General features: G+C 38.7%; 1 protein-coding gene across 1 annotated transcript in view; it reads left to right on the top strand.

Annotated features, from left to right (window-relative positions):
* The first annotated feature begins 5,484 nt into the window (after positions 1 to 5,484).
* Positions 5,485 to 19,700, top strand: part of LOC148357918 (uncharacterized) — a 40,653-nt gene continuing 26,437 nt past the window's right edge. Inside the window, exons 1-8 of the mRNA XM_088346127.1 lie at positions 5,485 to 5,635; positions 7,297 to 7,520; positions 11,575 to 11,736; positions 11,961 to 12,140; positions 15,375 to 15,495; positions 15,569 to 15,667; positions 18,846 to 19,032; positions 19,106 to 19,268. Of these exons, the coding sequence (XP_088202253.1) occupies positions 5,485 to 5,635; positions 7,297 to 7,520; positions 11,575 to 11,736; positions 11,961 to 12,140; positions 15,375 to 15,495; positions 15,569 to 15,667; positions 18,846 to 19,032; positions 19,106 to 19,268 (1,287 nt within the window). The remainder of the gene's footprint in view (positions 5,636 to 7,296; positions 7,521 to 11,574; positions 11,737 to 11,960; positions 12,141 to 15,374; positions 15,496 to 15,568; positions 15,668 to 18,845; positions 19,033 to 19,105; positions 19,269 to 19,700) is intronic.

Below are 19,700 nucleotides of genomic sequence, written 5' to 3'. Positions count from 1 at the left end.
TTATCACATCTGGCCTATGTCAATAGTCAACACGTGGAGGTTCACACGGGTGAAAAAACACAACATTCACAGGAATACACACGCTACGCACACAACTTTCATTATATGCACACAGCATGATTAGAGGTGATGATGTCAAACCCCTTTGAGATCAATAAAACTCTCGACCCGCTGAAGATAAAGCAAGAATTTGTTACTGAAAGACGACACGACTCTTGCACAAACAACGCGCCAGATAAAAATGACACCGACGGTTGAGCAAGTTGAAGGTGTCGGGTTTTCTTCCGCAGACGGCGTCGTGCGTCACGTTCAGTTTTCGTGGGGATGTTGACACCCATATTTGGACTTTGGGGGAAGTGTGTCTGGATCGGAAGGTGACAGTGGCGGTCCGTGAGGGCTCACCTAAACGGGATATGTCTTTTGTGGATTCTTTGAAAGGACTTTTAAGGCAGGGCCGTTGCTATCCATTTGCATACCTGTCAAGCTCCAGGGCTCCATGCCCTTACAAACTGTCGTATTTTCCCTTACAAAATACAAAATAATCTTACACCATATTTTGTTTTCAAACGTGTTTATTTATGTAGTTTAACATGTTATATTGTACATGTGTTTCGTTATATCATCTCTATTGTTAATTAACATTTTTTTTATCAGATACTGAGTTGCTCGACATGAATGAGGTTTATTATAAAAAAAAGTTCAAAAATTAAGTAGCTTGGACGTTCAATGTCGAAGGATAAAATACATGCAAATAAAATTAAGTATGATATACATTTTCTTATTCAGATTATGAATTCATTTTCTGCATTAGATTATTGTTGGTAATATACTGATTAAAGGGGATAACCACAAACCTGTCTTTTTTCATTCTTCTTTATACTACTTTATACAACATAATACTTCGTAATATAATGCATCAAAGCAAGTGAGCCGGCTCTCTTTAATGAGTTGAGCTGAAAAAGCTGGTTCTCCAAAAAGAGACGGACTTCCTTTCACTACACAACTACCACATGAAATCTGATGTTCTTTAAGACCACATGTATTTTAAATTTACTCCATCAACCCCGCCTGTTGCTGTCGGATCAGACTGTCTTACGGCCTTTTAATTCAGGTTCGGCCATTGCGACTTGATGATTGTATCCAAAGAAAATTCAAAACTATGTTGTAATGTAGGCCTAAAGCTCTATTTCGCTTTGTTCACGTGTAATCTGAATGATGCATGACGGGAAGTCCCCAGGTGGCAGACGCATGCGGACATTAGCATTAAACCGCTCGCTTCGTTTGCAACGAAAAAAACGATACCGAGATAAAGGCTACCGCGGCGAACTCGTTTGACTTGATTGATTTGCAGTTTCGTGATAGTCGGTGTATACCGGATGGTACCCATAAATGACCAATGTGCCATTTCCGTACAGATTTTCTTGTACGTCGTACACTTCTTAAAATGCATTAGAAACGTACTTTGTATGGCAAAAACGTACAGGTTGACAGGTATGCATTTGAGTGCCCTAAGCACAAATGCTTTATGGTGTTCATAAACTGCGAATGAGGCATGATTGAACATACCACTAGGCGGGGAGGGCGGAACCATAAGACCGGGGTACAAAGCAGATTCACCCCTTTTCTTTGGGAAATTTGGTTTATGCTGCTTTTGTATTGTTTAACCACATTAGTGCATATTATTAACACTTTTAACACTTTACCCTTTTTTTCTCCATGACCCTGATTTATTTTGGTGCCCTCCTGGGCAGTTGGTGCCCTATGCGGTGCGTGTTATGCGCATTTGCGGGGTTACGGCCCTGTTTAAAGGGACACTGTGTAACATTTGACCACAAGATGTGTCTTTCCTTCCTTTGCTCCTCACTTCCTCCATTTTTCTTTCTTTCTTTCTTTCTTTCTTTCTTTCTTTCTTTCTTTCTTTCTTTCTTTCTTTCTTTCTTTCTTTCTGCTTCAACACTTTTACAGATGGATCCAGATCAAAATTAACCAATTCCAAGGAGTTGTTTATGCAAAACAAGCCAGCAAGTTGTGCACTGTTGAGCCAAATTGGGTTATATTGTCCCAATAATCTAAGAGTGTGCAAATGCACTCTTTGCACAAACGCAATGCCATTGCTGTGTGTTTTCCTGCAAGACGCTGAATATAATAGGCATGCATATGTAAAGTAGGTGAAAGTGGAGTCTTAGGTAAGCAACGAGTCATCACCTCAAGGTCATAGTCCACGGCTGCAGTGATGAACTAACCGGGTTATAGCAGTCGTCCAAAGTTCTGGTCGACACTAATAAGAGATTTACTGATTCTCTTTGAAACGTCACCTTCTTGCATTTGACATTTTTATGAGTGGGATGCGATGAACTCTGCAAAAGCTAACAACGCTTGTTGTTCTATTTCCAGCTATTTGCAGATCAAATCTTTCTGTGAAAAAAACAGGGCTTATAAACAAAACTGTTTTTTTTAAACTGAAAGTATGGTGGCGCTTCTTAGAATTTACATTTGTTTTCCTGATAAGAAGATCCAGTGACGCAAAGAACACTGACAAATGTGAGTAGCACAAACTTTGACCGTTGTCACTATTTGCCAGTAAACACAGTGCAAGAATGTTATTCGTTTAATGAGAAATCGTAGGTCCATGCAACATACCGACAGTTTGTTTTAGTGTTATGATTTTCTTAGTGAGCCGCTTTACAAGTGATGGACCACTCTCAGTGTGTTGGGGTCCAATTGGAGACTCGTGCAAACCACAGCAAGAAAGTGAATGCTAAATGATTACCCCATTGATATTGAAGGACAGACGTTTTTTCTTCCGGGTGTTCGTTTAACATCTGGGTTGCGAGATGCGACGAGTAAAGCAAACACTGGCGTGAAACAGTTCTCTTGAGGTTTTTCTTACAATAAAAATAAACAAAATCAATAAAAACAGAATATTCTGGTCTTGTGGGTACAGAACAAGACTGTAATAGTTTCACATATGAGCTTTCAAACCCGCTTATTATTATTTTTTTTAACCAGATGGGCAGAACACAGTGGCTTTGACTAAAACAAAACACAAGTCAATGGAAAATTCCCAACATTCCAACTTCACACCAGTCCTTTTTCCAAACTGAATCCTGCAGGTGGTTTAAGACTCAAAGCAAGACAGTAACAGTAAATCAGAACACAACAATGTTGAACTGGTATAACATATACATTGAGACGTCAAGTGAATGAAACAAGAAGCCAATAATTGCAAATATATGCTTGATCGTTAGGTGCATTAATTACCTCTAAATAAATAAATAAATAAATATAATATAAATGAGTAAGCTAATAAAACGGTTATAGCAACCAAGAATATTCATGCAGTGACAAATTTCAACATTACAATTGCAATCCAAAACTCAGCATTCAGTCATTTATCAGTATTGCATTTGTGGAGTATAATTTATACCTCATCATTAAGGACAGACATTTTTTCCAGTTACCGGTACTTTTGACCGAAAATGACATAGGAGTTGCTCAGGGTTAAACAAAGAATTAGGCGTGAGCCGTGATTGGCTGCTAATGAAACGCTGATCGACTGATGCATTCAAGGAAGATGGGAAGTCAGATTTCTCCCGCCAGGATTGTCCCATTCCAAAACTCAAATCATTTGTGGCAAATGTAAACAAAAAATATGTCTGATAAATGGTTTACTGTTCCGGGCAAACCTTTTTTTAATGAAGACACCACTGATAGAAAATAATTTTAAAATATAATTTTTTTTGGCTCAGATTGTTTTTTTAACAATGATAAATCATGCTTAAATATAAATTGGGAAATAGTTAGTGTTGCAGCCATATATATATATATATATATATATATATATATATATATATATATATATATATATATATATATATATAAAAATATCCAGAATGGAGACTGGACCCACTTGCGTTACGTTTCTCTCACTTTTAGTGGGAAGAAAGGAAAGAATTGCATACACGATCCGGTGATCGCTGGTAGCGGGAAGCAGGTCGCTCTGAACGCGGAAGTGGCACTTCCGTGGCGAGTGATGGCAGTGTCGGGAACGGAAAAAACAGGTCAGTAGCCGGGACAGGAGAGCAAAAAACGTGGTCGGGATCAGCAACGAGTCAAAAGCCAGGAGAGAAAAATAGATGTGGTCAAGATCAAAAAACGGGTCGAAGTCGGGAAACAGACGGGAGCAAAAACAGGAGTGAGTCAGGGTCGAAAAGCTTGCCTGGAGTAAACTGAGGTTCACAGACGGACTGACAACAGGGGACAGATAGGAGTGGGTTTAAATAGGGAGAGAGAGAGCCAATCAGAGTCCGAGGCAGTTGGCGCCAATGGAGCGGGCACAGGTGAAGCATATCCGTAATCATGACAATATATATATATATATATATATATATACCGACGCCAAAATCATTTCAACATTTGTTTTTTTCCCCATTGCAACAAAAAACTAGAGAATAAAACCTTGATATATTCAATATTCTGTCAGTAACCAGGAACGGAGACGGTAACCCAATTGCGTTAGTTTCTTAGTTTTATTTGAAAGGAGATGTGAGCTGGCACCCACGATCCAGTGATCATTGATTGTGGGGAGCAGGTCGCTCGCGACGCGGGCAGTGGCACTTCCTTTAGCGGGGGCTGAAGGCTCGCAGCGATTGGACGAACGGCGGTCCCGTGACAGGTAGGCAGATTCAATACGTCTTAGCGGGCAGGTCGATGGCCAGGGCAGGAGAGTAGATCATAAACGCGGGGCAGAAACAGGTCGGAACCGAAGGCAGAAATCAAAACAGGTGAGTAGTCTTTGGTACTTGCTAATCTGGTGAAACACACAGGAACACAGGAGTACAATAGGACGTCCTTGTCTGGACGCTGACCGCTTAAGAAGTGAACGTCAGCAAATCAGAGAGCGCGCTCCGGCGTGCCAAACGATTGCCACAGTTGTCTTCACTTCGGCAATCATGACATATTCAATATTCGCAATTATACAACATACTCAATATTCATAAAGATTCAACCCCCCCAAACATACAAGCATCTGAAACACCAACATTAGAATTGTAACATTAAAAACAGCAAGTCCACATGTAAACCCAACAATGTATTTTTAGAAAAAAAAAAAAAAAACTTTCCAAATTAGGATGATTTCATCCAACTGCTTGGTTATCTCTCATTCTGCATTCCACAGGTCATTTGCTAACGTGATCAAAAATTAAGTGTCTAAATATGCAGTTTATTACACCCACCCAAGCAAAATCAGGTGCAGAATCATTAATCAGTTTCATAGTCACATTGTGATGAACAAATAGAGTAATACGATACTTTATAGTCTCCCTTTTCACTGTCCCTGCCACCTTATCTCCGATGCTCTATAAATCATTCAGCATGCAAAAGAAAGTCACGACGAAACGTGAGCTCTCATGTTCCATTTGCTTCAACACATAAACTTGCAGGGGTTCTACTCAGAACGAGAGGTTTAGGGTCACTACTAAGATGAGATGTAAAGTGGCCACCATGCTGGAAGGCTCTTGTGACGGTTTAGCAAAGGCTCTATGGTGGTTTTTGTTTTTCTTTGTTCTGCATCCTGTTTCTGGAGACAATTTCAGCCAATATGACCGAGAGAGGCCGCCATCCTGCCAACCTGGTAGTATAGATTCCGATGACTTGACTGAGAGTTCTTCATTTATTTACTGCAAGCCCATTTAAAATGGACCAATGCTTTTGGACATTCACATTTAAGATTTCACAAACTTTTACTTGTATGTCTATGTGATTTTTTTTGGTCGTTGTTGAACTCCTGCGCGCTTTTGTACTTGTACAATTGAATTAAGATAGACAGCTGTACTGCGAAATCCACAAACAAGTGTCTTAATTGAGACACAATGTGTTACTTTTCTGTACTGGACAACTGTATAAAGTGCAGTGTACATATTTCAAAATTTGTTCCTCTTATGTCAGGAGTGGGATAACTTTTGGAACTTTTTAGGTTAAAACATTTGGCACTAGGGCCAAGCCAGGAGGAAAAAGGATACTACTATGATTTTGTGTGTATATACCAATAAAGTCTTCAGTCGATACCTTGGATATATGTGAGGAAAACAAGATATTGTAGGTGTATCCAAACGTTCCAATATTGTTACTGCTATTTCGAGATGAATGTCCTATTCTTGTCCTTTGATGTAAACACTTCATTCATGCGAAAAATAGATGACAAAAAAATAAATATTTTTACATGCAGACACCCATATGTATAGATCTTTTTTCTATTAATAGACAATTTGATCAAATTGGTTATGAAAAACTCAAGAGTTTAAAGCAAAGTAATAAATTGTTCATTTTTTAGACAATTCATTTGATAAAATTCATTGAAAAACTAAAAATGCAATACAAATAGCTGTGAAGTGTTATTACCAAGAAAATATTTCTTCCGCTCTAAGTTAAACAATACAGCAAATTAAGAGTTCATAGCCAGCTTTTTGAATGTTCTGGAAACTGGCTATTTTCCTTATTTTTTTCCCCTTTAATTTTTTTACATATTTTTATTATACTTTTAACATTTTGGGGGCTGGATTTAAAAGCCTGCATAAGGCCTGTGGGCCACAGTTTTCCCAACGCTGTCCTATGTCAAGTCATCACTGACATAAATTAGCTTCGCATGTCTTTTTTTAATATTATGGTGCTCAAAAAGATACATTGTTACAATTGTCATTATAATATATAATATTTGACAAAGTAAGTATTAACTTATTGGTGAAGTCAAGCCTTAGTTTTCAAAATTACTTTTTGAATATCGTGTTTACTAAAGCTGTATTCTATTATTGTAACTGTAAACAAAAATTAAAGACACGCGTAAAAATAATGACCTTTTATCTAAATGTAGAATACAACATTATAGTCTTGATGGTCATTAATAACAATGTAGTGAACATGGTTTGCAAAAATATTAGACATAACACTCCAGGATAAACAATATCAACACAAAATAAAGATTTGCATTATTAAATTAAAAATATGTCAAAATTAATAAGCAAAAGTATTTACAGGATATTGCTTGGAGACTGGCCTAAGTTGTCGAGCAATTTTTTTCATAATTATAGTTAATTGTAACAATAGTGCGATCAAAAGTAACGCAATAAGATTTAGCATTAATATTCCCAAATAAGTCGATAAATAAGATATATAGCAAGCAGTAAATATATAAATGAAAATATTGGGTATCTGTTATTGGTATCAGTTTTCAAATGCAGGATTTAATTGGTTATCGGTGTTGTTAAGAAAAACATCCCTATTTCTGCACTTTGTTAGGTTTTTACTGCCTGGGGGATAGCGGCACTCCAACAGCTTGCCCAATGGGAACTTACGGGCCTGCTGCAGATGCCATGTTGGAGGACAATTGTCTTAAATGTCCTCCTCACCATTACTGTCCCAGACCAGGTCTGTCTGGTTTCCTGCCATGTGGACCTGTGGCCCAGCAGCCTCTGTCCGGTCAGGACACCTGCATCTGCCCTGGAGAAGGACAACATTTTCAGGTCTGGATCTACTTGATATACATTTTCCCTATTATTTATTCACCACCAGCTTAATGAAAGAGATGCTACAGACAGACATAGCTTTGTAGGCCAGAATGTACATTTAAGTATTAGTATCTTATTACAATTACACATTTTCTGAACATAGAGTTTAAATGACATGTTAAACATGTACAATATTTAAACATATATATATATATATATATATATATATATATATATATATATATATATATATATATATATATATATATATATATATATATATATATATATATATATATGGATATTGAGACTGTTTATGCCGTATATATATAGTTGTTCTAAAACACCAGCGCTCATTAAATACGCCCTAGCGGTGTAAAATACTTCTTTCATTTAGAATCAGAATCACCTTTATTATTATTATGTTGCTACAAGGAAATTGGGGTAGCACTCTTGTTGGCAAAGTACGGTCGGTCAGTCGGATCAATTCACCACCAGGGTTGTAGGGGCAAGTACAGCCTGGTGGTACCCATCCCTCTCTAGGCAAAGTATACAGTATAAAAAATATTATTAGCAAAATATTAAGTATTCAGCCATAATATAAATTATTCACATCTAAAATAAAAACTATACAAATCTGGGATATTGCACTTATGTAACCGCGGTGTACCCGTCGTACCAAAGATCCACATTCATGCTGGACTGGATGATGAGGTTTTTTTTTTACAGTTGCTGCAAATAAATGAGTCACACACAACACGTGGTTAGCTTCTCTGCTGGCTTTCAACACGTTAGCAACGCGCTGTAGACTGCCTAAACATACCAAATAGCTTTCTTTTCAGTTTACATAAAATACATTTTAGAATATCAACCATCACAATACATTTTTACATCCGTTTTAACAAGATACTTTTAACAAGAGATCGTATAGTGTTTTTTTAACGTTTGCAATGAATTCAACATATTTTTCTTTAAACTGAATTTTAACCAACACCATCCTTTTTATATATATGAGAAAATAGAAATAATAACAATAACGAGTATAAAAACGGGTACAATTTACCTGCAAATGAATGAGTCACACACAACACGTGGTTAGCTCCTTGCTGGCTTTCAACACTATAAGGGGAATTAGCATTTTAGCACAAAATGCAACGTCCGGCAAAACTAACATAAATGGCGACAGAAACAAAACGAAAATAAATCCAAACAGCTTGACAACATCAATCACATTACTGTGCATGTTGAGAGATTTGTCAGCTGTGGTTTTAATGTTTAAAATTAACTTTTTGCGGAGCACCAAAAGATCGTGCCTTACCGTTAGTAGCGCGCTGTAGACTGCCAACGGCATCCGCCTTCCGGTCACAAGATCAAAAGCCAAACCAAACCTTACCCCATACCAGCAGGTGGCACTGTTGGACTCATCATTGCAGGACGCTCACACATAAACTATTCAAACATATTTTAGCAGAAAAGTTATTATTACACCCGTTACACTTATACCTATGTTCCAAAACTGAGGTTTAGTGTGTTGATAGCTTTGGGTAAGAAGCTATCCGTCAGTCTGTCTATTCGTGTCTTTTGGGATCTGAAGCGTCGGCTGGGGTGCAAACAGTCCTTCAGGATGCGTTTAGCTCTTCTGAGGTAGTGAGAGCTGGCAATGTCCTCTGGGCTAGGCAGGGGGCAGCCAGTGGTATTTTGGGTCGAGTTAATTGATATTCTGTAGGGCTTTCCTGTCCGCCACAGAGCATCCTGTGTACCATGCCATGATGCAGTGTTTTTGGATGCTCTCTATGGAGCCGCTGTCAAATTTCACCTCCAGCTACTCCTTCAGGTCAAAGCCCAGATGACTATTTTGTCAAGGCATCTCGAGGCCGGTGGTGCGTCTAGCAGTTTAACAGCCACGTATAATTCTTGTTTGCTCTTTTACTGGCAGTAACTACTACAGCTATCCACTGAAGACAGCATTTTACACCTGCAGTGACCAATTCCTGTGTTTTGCTCCTTTCCGGCGCTCAGGGAATATCCACCTAGTTTAGTCTTTGGGTGTCTCTTGCAAGGATTAGCAACAGTTTCTTGTCCTATTGTTAAAATTCTTCCTTGCTCTCGAAGTAGGCTTCCAAATATTGTGAAGTAGTATCTGTGAAGTAGTATCTTTTGAGCTTCCACAGTGTGTCTTTTTCCAATGCACATGTTTCAGCTCCATTCTTAACTACAACGACCTCTAGTGGTGACTTTTTAGCCACTTGGATGCTGTCTTTGGCTCGCCGTTATTGTTATTGTTAGCTGCATAGTGTAACTAAATCTTACGTTGTCTTTCAGTGACCCTCGCCTTGAGGTCTGTGATTACGGGTCCCTACGCAATATAAATTCTGGTCCGCTCTTGGAGTCTTTTACTGGCATTTTACTAGCTTCTCCCACTAGCTGCAGAAGTTAGCCACTTACACCAGCGGTAATAATCTCCAATTCTTTGCTCTATTCAGATGCTACGGGTGTATCCACCTTGTTCAGTCTTTTGTTATCTCTCCCAGGGATTAACAACAGCTTTCATGTCTGGTCATTAGCTAAAATCCTTCCACTCTCATAAAGTAGGCTTCCAAATTCGTGGTATCTTTTGAGGTTCCATAGTATGTCTTCTTTAGCTCAACTTTGAGCTATGACCTCTGGTTGTGACTTATTACACACTGTCAATTTAAGAGCATCCATCCAACTATTATCTGCACCGCTTATCCTCAATTTCAGGTTAATTTATACGCTTTTAACTTTAACAATCCACATTGAGTAGCTCAGCAAAATCCTAACAATCAGTAGAGTCACGCTGAAAGACGGGCGGGTCAGGTTTCTGCATAGCAGGTTCTTGTTTCCTGGATCTGTGTTACACTCGTGGAAAAGTAGATTTGACTGAATTTTTTAGATGGGGTTTGGATTACGTGTATAGACTAATCTAAATATGAATTTAGGAAAGGATCTCACAGAATAGATACCATGCTGCTACAAAAATTTTTGAGAATATAGATCAAGGCTCAGACTATTGTGGACTATGTAAGTGTTCACACATACAGAAATTCAAATTTAAAGGGACAGACAGACAGACAGACAGACAGGGGGAAAATAGTTTTCGCAGACCTCCCATATGAACATAAAACTAGGACAAATACAAAAAATATGAATAATGGGGCGGCAATAGTTCAGGAGGTAGAGCGCTCGTCTGGGGATCATGAGATCGCAGGTTCGAATCCCGGCTCCTCCGTGTTACATGTCGAAGTGTCCTTGGGCAAGACACTGAACCCCTAATGCCCCCAATAAGCAGGTTAGCGCCTTACATGGCTGCACGGCCGCTATTGGGAAATGTGAAGCACACTGTAAAGCGCTTTGGGAAGTCATTGACTTGAAAAGCGCTATATAAATGCAGATCATTTCATTTCATTTCATTTCAATAACCCTGAGAACATGCTCCTGTTTAACAACCGGCTAAGATAAACACAGCAAAGTCACATTGAACTGAACTGAGCTAAAATAAGATAGGCTAAACTAGGTTAAGATAAAATTAACTGAACCAAGCTCAACTAAACTAGAAAAAATAAATTAAACTATGAAACTCAAAATGTTTCGGAATAGGTTTGTTCAACAGAAGAAAATGCATCAAAGCAACAGCGATTTTTCATAACGTTTCATCTTTGCCTCATATAGTAAACTCTGACACAGACAAACACAAATATCAAATTGACAAAAATACCCACAGCAAATAATAAAAATCTATTGCTTCAATGTAGCGCTTATCTCAGTTTTTAAAGCACGTCAACTTTACTGCTCTGGTAACAACGTGTTTATCAATAACAACGACATGAATAAATATAATTATTTTTATGAAGCAAATACAGTAGCACAAACAGTGGTTGGCTCCACGTTATGCACAAGGTATTAGTGAAATATATTACACACGAAGGATGAGGGTGAACTCAAATACTGTGAGTTGTGTGTTATGGGTAAAAAGTTATGTTACAAAACCGTTTTGAATTGTATTCCAGTTAGGTAATATCCCCCCGTTGACTTTTCCACTTTTCCACAGAAAAGTGACGGGCAGTGCCATTGTACCCTTGACTATCAACCTGGAAACAGTGAAGCCATGTGTATACACAAAGTGTATGACATCTGCAGGGATGAAAAAACACGAACTCAAGGTGGAGACTGTCTGGACCCCCACGAGTGGTCACTTCACTGCAGGACCGAGGTCATGCAATGACACCCAATTTCTATGACAGTGCTTCATGCTAACACTGAACCCGATACCCTACATGACTTTTCATGTTTCACTCATTGCTTGATTTGTGTCACCATCACCCACGCAGTGTAAATAACCTATTACCCAGTTCCACAGTGAACCCTATACACAACTGATGACCTTTTTTCCCGTTTTTAATCTAATCTGAATGATCTTTGCTATCTCTTGGGCAGGTGTGTCCCTCAGTGGAAGACTATGAAGGTTACGATGGAGAGCTGGGTTTTTGTGTGTGCACAGAGCCCCCTGGAAGAACTGCTTGTGGGGGTCTATGTAGAAAAAGACCTGCAACCGAGTTGAAACTTCAGTGCAAGTCCAATGGAGGATTGGAACTGGTTGTGGGTTCTGATGGACGGGTGAGAGAAGACTTGACAACAATCACAATTATAAGTGAAGACAATTCTCTCAACCTTTGACATGTGGGGAGGTTCATGTCAAGTGAGGCAGTCAGATTTACCAAAAAATTAACCTACATCTTATTCATCATTGATTGGCAGAGCAAGAAAGGAATATATAAACTATACTACAGACACAAGTTTTACTGTTTTAGCTTAACTTATAATTGAAGTCTATGCGCATTAATAGTTAGGTAATCCTCCATTATGAAAAAAGGTCCATGCATCGTGAAAAAACATACTGGTTTGCTTGACTTGCTGTTAGCTTGCTAATACTATCACTAAGTCTATAGTTTGAGGTGTGCGCCAAATTAGAATCCTTCCTCTCACTTTTGCTCTTTGCCATTAGGCAAGAGATTCGCGTGCCTCGCCCTGCATTTGTAAACGCTCAGCACAACAATATGTTACATACTAAATGGAAGAGGGCCTAGCGGTTAAGGGATCCTTGACCCATGAACCGTGAACCCTCATATTTTTTGGGGCATGGGCAAAGATGGATTTCAGCCAGCAAGGGGACATAAATCCTGGTGTCATCCCCGACAATGATAACACACAAAAAAAAAAGACAGAACGAGCATCTGATTAGAGTGAAGAGCTGGAGTTGCTCAGAGCTCGTGTACGCGGCTAAGTTTAGCAGATGGGGGAGAGCTACTAATTTCCTCCCAGGGCTGAAACCCCCCTAAACAAGTCCATATGATTGTGAAAAACATATGTTTAGAAAAATAGGTATTCATACTTTTTTATCAAATGTTGGAACTTTGTTGCTGATAATTAATATTGCACTGTTTTTAATTGCTCTATTGTTACAATGCACTTTGGCTAGTCATCAAGCACTACCTTGTTCACATTTTTGCATATTCTTTTAATCTTATTTTTCCTTGTTAAGTGTTTATCCTGGAGTGCCATGTCTAATTATTTGGACCAATGTTTACTACTGTGTAGTCATAAATGACAATAAAGACTTATAGTTTTCATTTTAATTCTAATTCTACTAAGAGGCTGGTAAAAGACATCAAGGCCAAAGCAGAATTCAGTCAGGGAATTTAGCAATCTGCACATGACCAGTTGTGAAAATTTAGTGACACTGAAGGATGGAGCAGGAACAGCTGAAGATAATAATCAAGGCAAGTTTTAGCCTGCAGCTAAGTAGTTCACATGAGTGGCTAGAAAATGAGCCAGTGAAGAAAAATAGTCAAACTTTGCTGGACCCCAAAATTCAGTGACGTTCACTTGCATTACCAGTTGAGTGACACTAAAGGATGATTTAGGGGAGTGTGTTGTAATAGTCAGTAGTTTACACTAGTCTGTGTTCTGTGCAGTCCTTTGAGACTCCTTGTAACTATGGGCTATACAAATAAACATGACTTGACTTGACATGACTATTAATAAGATTGATTATATAATTTGAAAATTCAGCAAAGAAAATCCCCAAATTGTGAAGTTAAACAAGAAAGAACTTAACACTGAAATATCTCATCTCATCTCATTAGCTGCACCGCTTATCCTCAGCAGGGTCGCGGGGGGGCTGGAGCCCATCCCAGCAATCATCGGGCAGTGGGCAGGGGACACCATGAACTGGTTGCCAGCCAATCGCAGGGCACACAGGGACAGACAACTCACTCGCTCATTCGCACCTAGGGACAATTTGGACCGGCCAATTCACCTGAAATGCATGTTTTTGGAATGTGGGAGGAAACCGGAGTGCCCGGAGGAAACCCACGCAAGCACGGGGAGAACATACAAACTCCGCACAGGAAGTCTGGAGCTGGATTTGAACCCACGCAGGAGGTTCCCAAGACATGAACTGTGCCGCACATGCGCTAACCACTGCGCCGCCGTGCTGCTTACACTGAAATATATATAACCATTTAACTTATTTTATATTTTTTTAATTCAATATTTCCATGATGACATGTGAGGCACAGACCCACTTGTTTCCCCTGACTGCATGTCACCTCTCTCAAGGCTATTGAAACTATTGTCTTAATCCATCGGCAGAAAACTTTGCTTATTTTAAGCTATCTCAATTTGTCTTAAGATATTTTACGTTCCTCCTTGTAAAAAAGAATAAGAAAATGTACCTAGCAGATGCTAGAAAATTTAGCTTATTTGAACAAAAGAATGGAAAAAAATACCCAAAATGTGCAAAATTAGCGAGCATATACAAATGATAACAATTATTTAAAGTACAAATTATCTTGAATCAAAAATTACACTTAAAATAAGGATTTGTTTTCTGCCAAAGGGTACTACGTTTTTTGCGGTGAATGTTTATCATACTGAAAAACAAAAATCTAATCCTTTAGGCAGAACTTTTATTTTTTGGGGAGAATTATTTGTCTCATTTTAAGGCATTTTATCTTATTCATCTAATAAAATAAGAAATATCATCCTTAAAACAAGCCAATATAGCTGAAGAGTAATCGACACCAGATACAGGACACACGAGTAGACAACGGACAGGGCGGGACAGACAGGAGAGACACCGGATACTGGATACACGAGCAAGACGCCGGACAGGGCAGGACAGACAGAATCGATACCGGATACTTGATACTGGAGCAAGATACCGGACAGGACGGGACAGACGGGATCGATACCGGATACTGGAGCAAGATACTGGACAGGACGAGACAAACGGGATCGATACTGGATACTGGAGCAAGATACTGGACAGTACGAGACAGACGGGATCGATACCGGATATCGGAGACTGGACCGTGACAACATTACAAAACAATACTTCAAATAAGCAAAACATTCTCCCCAATGCTAGAGAAAGCAATTTTTTCATGTTACACTATATTTTATTAACCCTTATGTTTGGTAGGTTTATTATAAAAAAAAAAGATGAATAATAATTAAAATAGGTAGCATTTTCTGCAAATGAAGTAGTATTTGATCTTTTGCAGTTTTGTTCTAACATAAATTCTTGAAGTTCAGTTGTGTTTGAAGATATTTATTTTATCTTGTCATTAAAAAACAAAACAAAACAAAAAAAACCTTTTAAATTACCAAACTTTTTTTATTGTTATTTTGTTAATGTTTGGTCTACTTTTTTTTTTTTTTTTTTTTTTTTTTGAAATTAAACAAAAAATAAACTTCTAAACTGAGCAAAAATTCCTGACTAAGAAGTAAGAGTTTATTGTTTACAGTGTGATGAAAGCCAACTGATATCATTTGTGTTTTGTGCAGCTGATGAGTTTTTCAAGTACGGTGCTGGAGACACTCTTCAAAGTGTGGGACTCACCTGGGAGCTTACACTGCGACAACCATTTAATCCCTTCACGTCGTGTCTATGTTGTGAAGACAAGCGGTTGGAAAACAAATTTGCTAATTGTTGTTATTCTGGGTTAATGTTGCTCACTTTTTTCTTTTTCGATATACAGAAGCGGGCTTTTTTGGCCTCATTGGTGAGGAAATTCCAGAGGAACTCTTGCAACTGATTTCATCGCTCACAGAGGAGCGAGAGACGTCCGACAAACATGGTTGGACCTGACAAAAATATTTTAATGTGAACTGAATAGAATAGTACCAAATAGAATATAATAGAAAAGAACGGAGTAGAGTAGAGTAGGGTAGGGTAGGGTAGGGTAGGGTAGGGTAGGGTAGGGTAGGGTAGGGTAGGGTAGGGTAGGGTAGGGTAGAGTAGAGTAGAGTAGAGTAGAGTAGAGTAGAGTAGAGTAGAGTAGAGTAGAGTAGAGTAGAATAGAGTAGAGTGGAATAGGGTAGAGTAGAGTAGAGTAGAGTAGAGTAGAGTAGAGTAGAGTAGAGTAGAGTAGAGTGGAATAGGATAGAATAAAATAGTCTTTATTGTCATTGATCATGTAGTGAACATTGTTTTCAACAATATTTGACATGGCCCTCCAGGATAAACAAGAAAAATACAAAAGACTGGAAAATGAGATAAACAAATGACAGGATAAATAGACAAAATATTTACAAGGTTGTGCTTGGAGACTGGCTTCAGTTGAAAGTGTAATTTAGGTCACTGTTGTTCTCATTTTTTTCTGAAGATGCACGACAAGTACTGAAAGGCTTCCTTATTATTGTCTAATAATTTCTCAAAACAAAAACATGTAAGATAGAAAAACAAATGAGGACGCCAAATTAACCAGAAAACAAAGAAAGAGAAAACATAATACATATTCAGAAAGAAGTGAGCAAAAGCGTAGCTTATGAGCTCTAACCCCATTACAAAACCGAAAATAAATATATATACATACATACATACCTACATATACACAGGTTACATACATGCATATAAACTCATACAATATACATTCATATAATTTCATAATATCCTATATGCATACCTATACACAAAAACATATATATATTCACATATGGACACAAATATATACATACATACAAATACAAACACATTCACAAATCTATCTATCTGTCTATCTACCCTGGTCATAACCCTCAAGAGATGTGACCGACAGCAAGACAAACGCATACACAAAAAACAAAGAAAAGAAAAAGGAAAAAACAAAAAACACACACAAAAAATTGACCATGGCCAACCCAAATGCCCAAACGCCCAAACAATTTAGGCACCTCGGCACCCAAGTTGGTCATGCTTTTGTCCCTCCAGATGAAACGGGACACAAGGAAACGGCTATGTCACTCTGGTCAGGGTGACACAATACACTCTTCTGTTCAATAACAGGGCCCAACAGCGTTCACTGCTTCACCCCTGCCGCATCATACAGGTATCCTGCCCATCCCTTAGAACACGTCCAAATATCCTATCACAACACATCTCCACTCATTCTTATCACCAACAAGAGCTCTAGCTTCCACTATATTTAGACCTCTTTCTTGCAGTGCACTCACAACACCGTCCATTTACGTCAACCGCGGCCTGCCGCTTGGTCTCCTTCCATTTACTTCTGTTCTGTAGATCCTTTTCAACATTCGTTCCTCATCCATCCTCTCCATGTGTCCAAACCAAGCCAGTACTCTCTTATCCACACGCTTGCTCAGTTCCAATACTACTCCAATTCTGTCTCTCACAATTTCATCAATCTATCCAATCTTGTCACTCCTCAAACACTTCATCTCAAAAATATTTAATTTCCATCTCAAATCTGCATTCAGGCTCCAAGTCTCAGCATCATACAACACAGTCGGTACAATCACACTCTTATACTGTCCTCTCTTAACATCCATACTCATACTCTTGTTACTCATCACTTTCCTCAGAGCACAAAACCTTGCTTCCTTGATTCACTCTATGCAATACCTCTCAGTCCATTCCACCAACTGCAGCCAAATAACAACCCAAATACCCAAAGCTTTCAACTTCTTCCAGCACCTGTCCATTCAACCCTATTTCCAACGCCATGCCCACTCCATCACGTGAACACTTCATCACCTTACGCTTCCAAACATTCTCACATAACTTACGCCTATCACACAATCTTCCAAACTTCATTACCAAACTTCTCAATTTTTCCTCAGAATCAGCCACAAGCGCTGTGTCATCTGCAAAAACAACTGTCCTAACTGCCACACCGTTCCACTGTTATCCATCATCTCTACATCTCTGCCAAATACTCTGGCATTCACCTATCTCACCACACCATCCATGTACACATTAAAAAGCCATGTTGACATCACACACCCCTGAATCACACCAGTAAACACAGGGAACCACTCACTTGTCTCACTCCCTACTCTTGCACATGCTCCGCTGCTCACATGAAAACTCTTCAGTGCTTCCAACAACTTTCAACCCACTCCATACATTACCATCACCTGCCACAACGCCTCTTTATCGACTCTGTCATACGCCTTTTCCAAGTCCATGAAAGCCAAACAAACATTCTTACCTTTCTGACACACCTGTCTTACTGCAAACACCTGATCCACACATCCTCTTCCTTTCCTGAAACCACTCTGCTCCTCCATCAACACCTCATCTGCTCTTCCTCTCACTCTCTTAATCAAGACTCTTCCATACAGTTTACCCAGCACAGACAACAAACTGATAGCTTTTAAATTGCTACATTCATACTTATCACCTTTACCCTTAAACAATGGCACCACACATGCACTACACCAATCAACAGGAACCACACCACTTAAAAAGCATACATTCAACAAGCATAAGCGTACTAACCAGTCAATCATAGCCGTGCCACCACGTATGCACTACTGTATATAAAATATGTACACACACATATATATATATATATATATATATATATATATATATATATATATATATATATATATATATATATATATATATATATATATATATATATATATATATATATGTTATGATAATAATAATAATTATTATTATTGAATATATTGTCATTATATGGTCCATTCTTGTCTGGCGGGCTGGATGAAAAAAAAACACGAGCCGTAGTTTTCCCACCCATTATCTGGGGTTTATCACCCCCAAAGCTCTGAACTTAAATCTGCCCCTGCTTTGTGGTAGTCTTTTTCGTCTGCAGTGCACAAAGCAGTGACATGTAGTGGTCAAATATTACACAGTGTCCCTTTAAGAAATATTTTCTACAGAGATTAGGAAAAAAATCACTTAAAATAACGATTTTCGATCCACTCTATAAGTGTACATATTGTATATATTTATAAATACACATTTTTGTCATTGTGATTTATGCTTTTTTATTCTCTTTTGAGAAGCTTCTGTCCTTCTGAGGGACATGAACAGAAAGGGAAATATCAGCAGAGATGGGCATAGCAGAAACAATCAAAAGGCCCGATCAAAAGAAAGTTTGTTTGGAATTCTTAACCCAACAACATGTCTCCACCTGGGTGATGTTCTGTTGTTCACTGTCTCCACTTTGCACTATCCTCAGTACGATAAGTAAGTAACCAACCAGTCTGGTAAAAAAAAAAACAATAATCAAGCTTGATTGATTCCTTTAATTGTTCGTCAGGGACAATCTGTACAACACCAACAGTGAATTTGACTGGGGTGCACTGAGGAAACTGAAAGAAGAGCTGAGTCTATCCTGGTCACCTCCAAGCCTCTTTTCGATCGTCTTTAGCCAGCCTGGAGTTTACGTTTTCCGACTCAGCAGCCGTCACCACAAACGTATTGTACGAAAACTGGGTATAAGATGAGATGAAATCAAATGAAATGATCTGCATTTATATAGCGCTTTTCAAGTCAATGACTTCCCAAAGCGCTTTACAGTGTGCTTCACATTTCCCAATCGCGGCCTTGTATTGCAGCCATGTAAGACGCTAACCTTCTTATTGGGGGTATTAGGGGTTCAGTGTCTTACCCAAGGACACTTCGATATGTAACACGGACAAACCGGGATTCGAACTGGGATCCCTTGATCCCAAGACGAGCGCTCTACCTCCTGAGCTACTGCCGAGATATGTGTTGTTATTGTTTACATTGCCACAGTGACCCTGAAAACTATTTTTTTAAAATTTTACCTGATGGTTCTACTGCAAAACAATTTTATGAATCGAAAGTGTTAATGGTATCGGCATTTGCAGTCAGTATTGCTGAGTGCTGTT

Source organism: Urocampus carinirostris, chromosome 10, assembly GCF_059441175.1.
Source record: "Urocampus carinirostris isolate Australia breed hairy pipefish chromosome 10, RoL_Ucar_1.0, whole genome shotgun sequence".
In the NCBI taxonomy this organism is placed as follows: Eukaryota; Metazoa; Chordata; class Actinopteri; order Syngnathiformes; family Syngnathidae; genus Urocampus; species Urocampus carinirostris.
The sequence above is the reverse complement of the archived record's forward strand: the minus strand, read 5'-3'. Positions and strand labels throughout refer to the sequence as shown.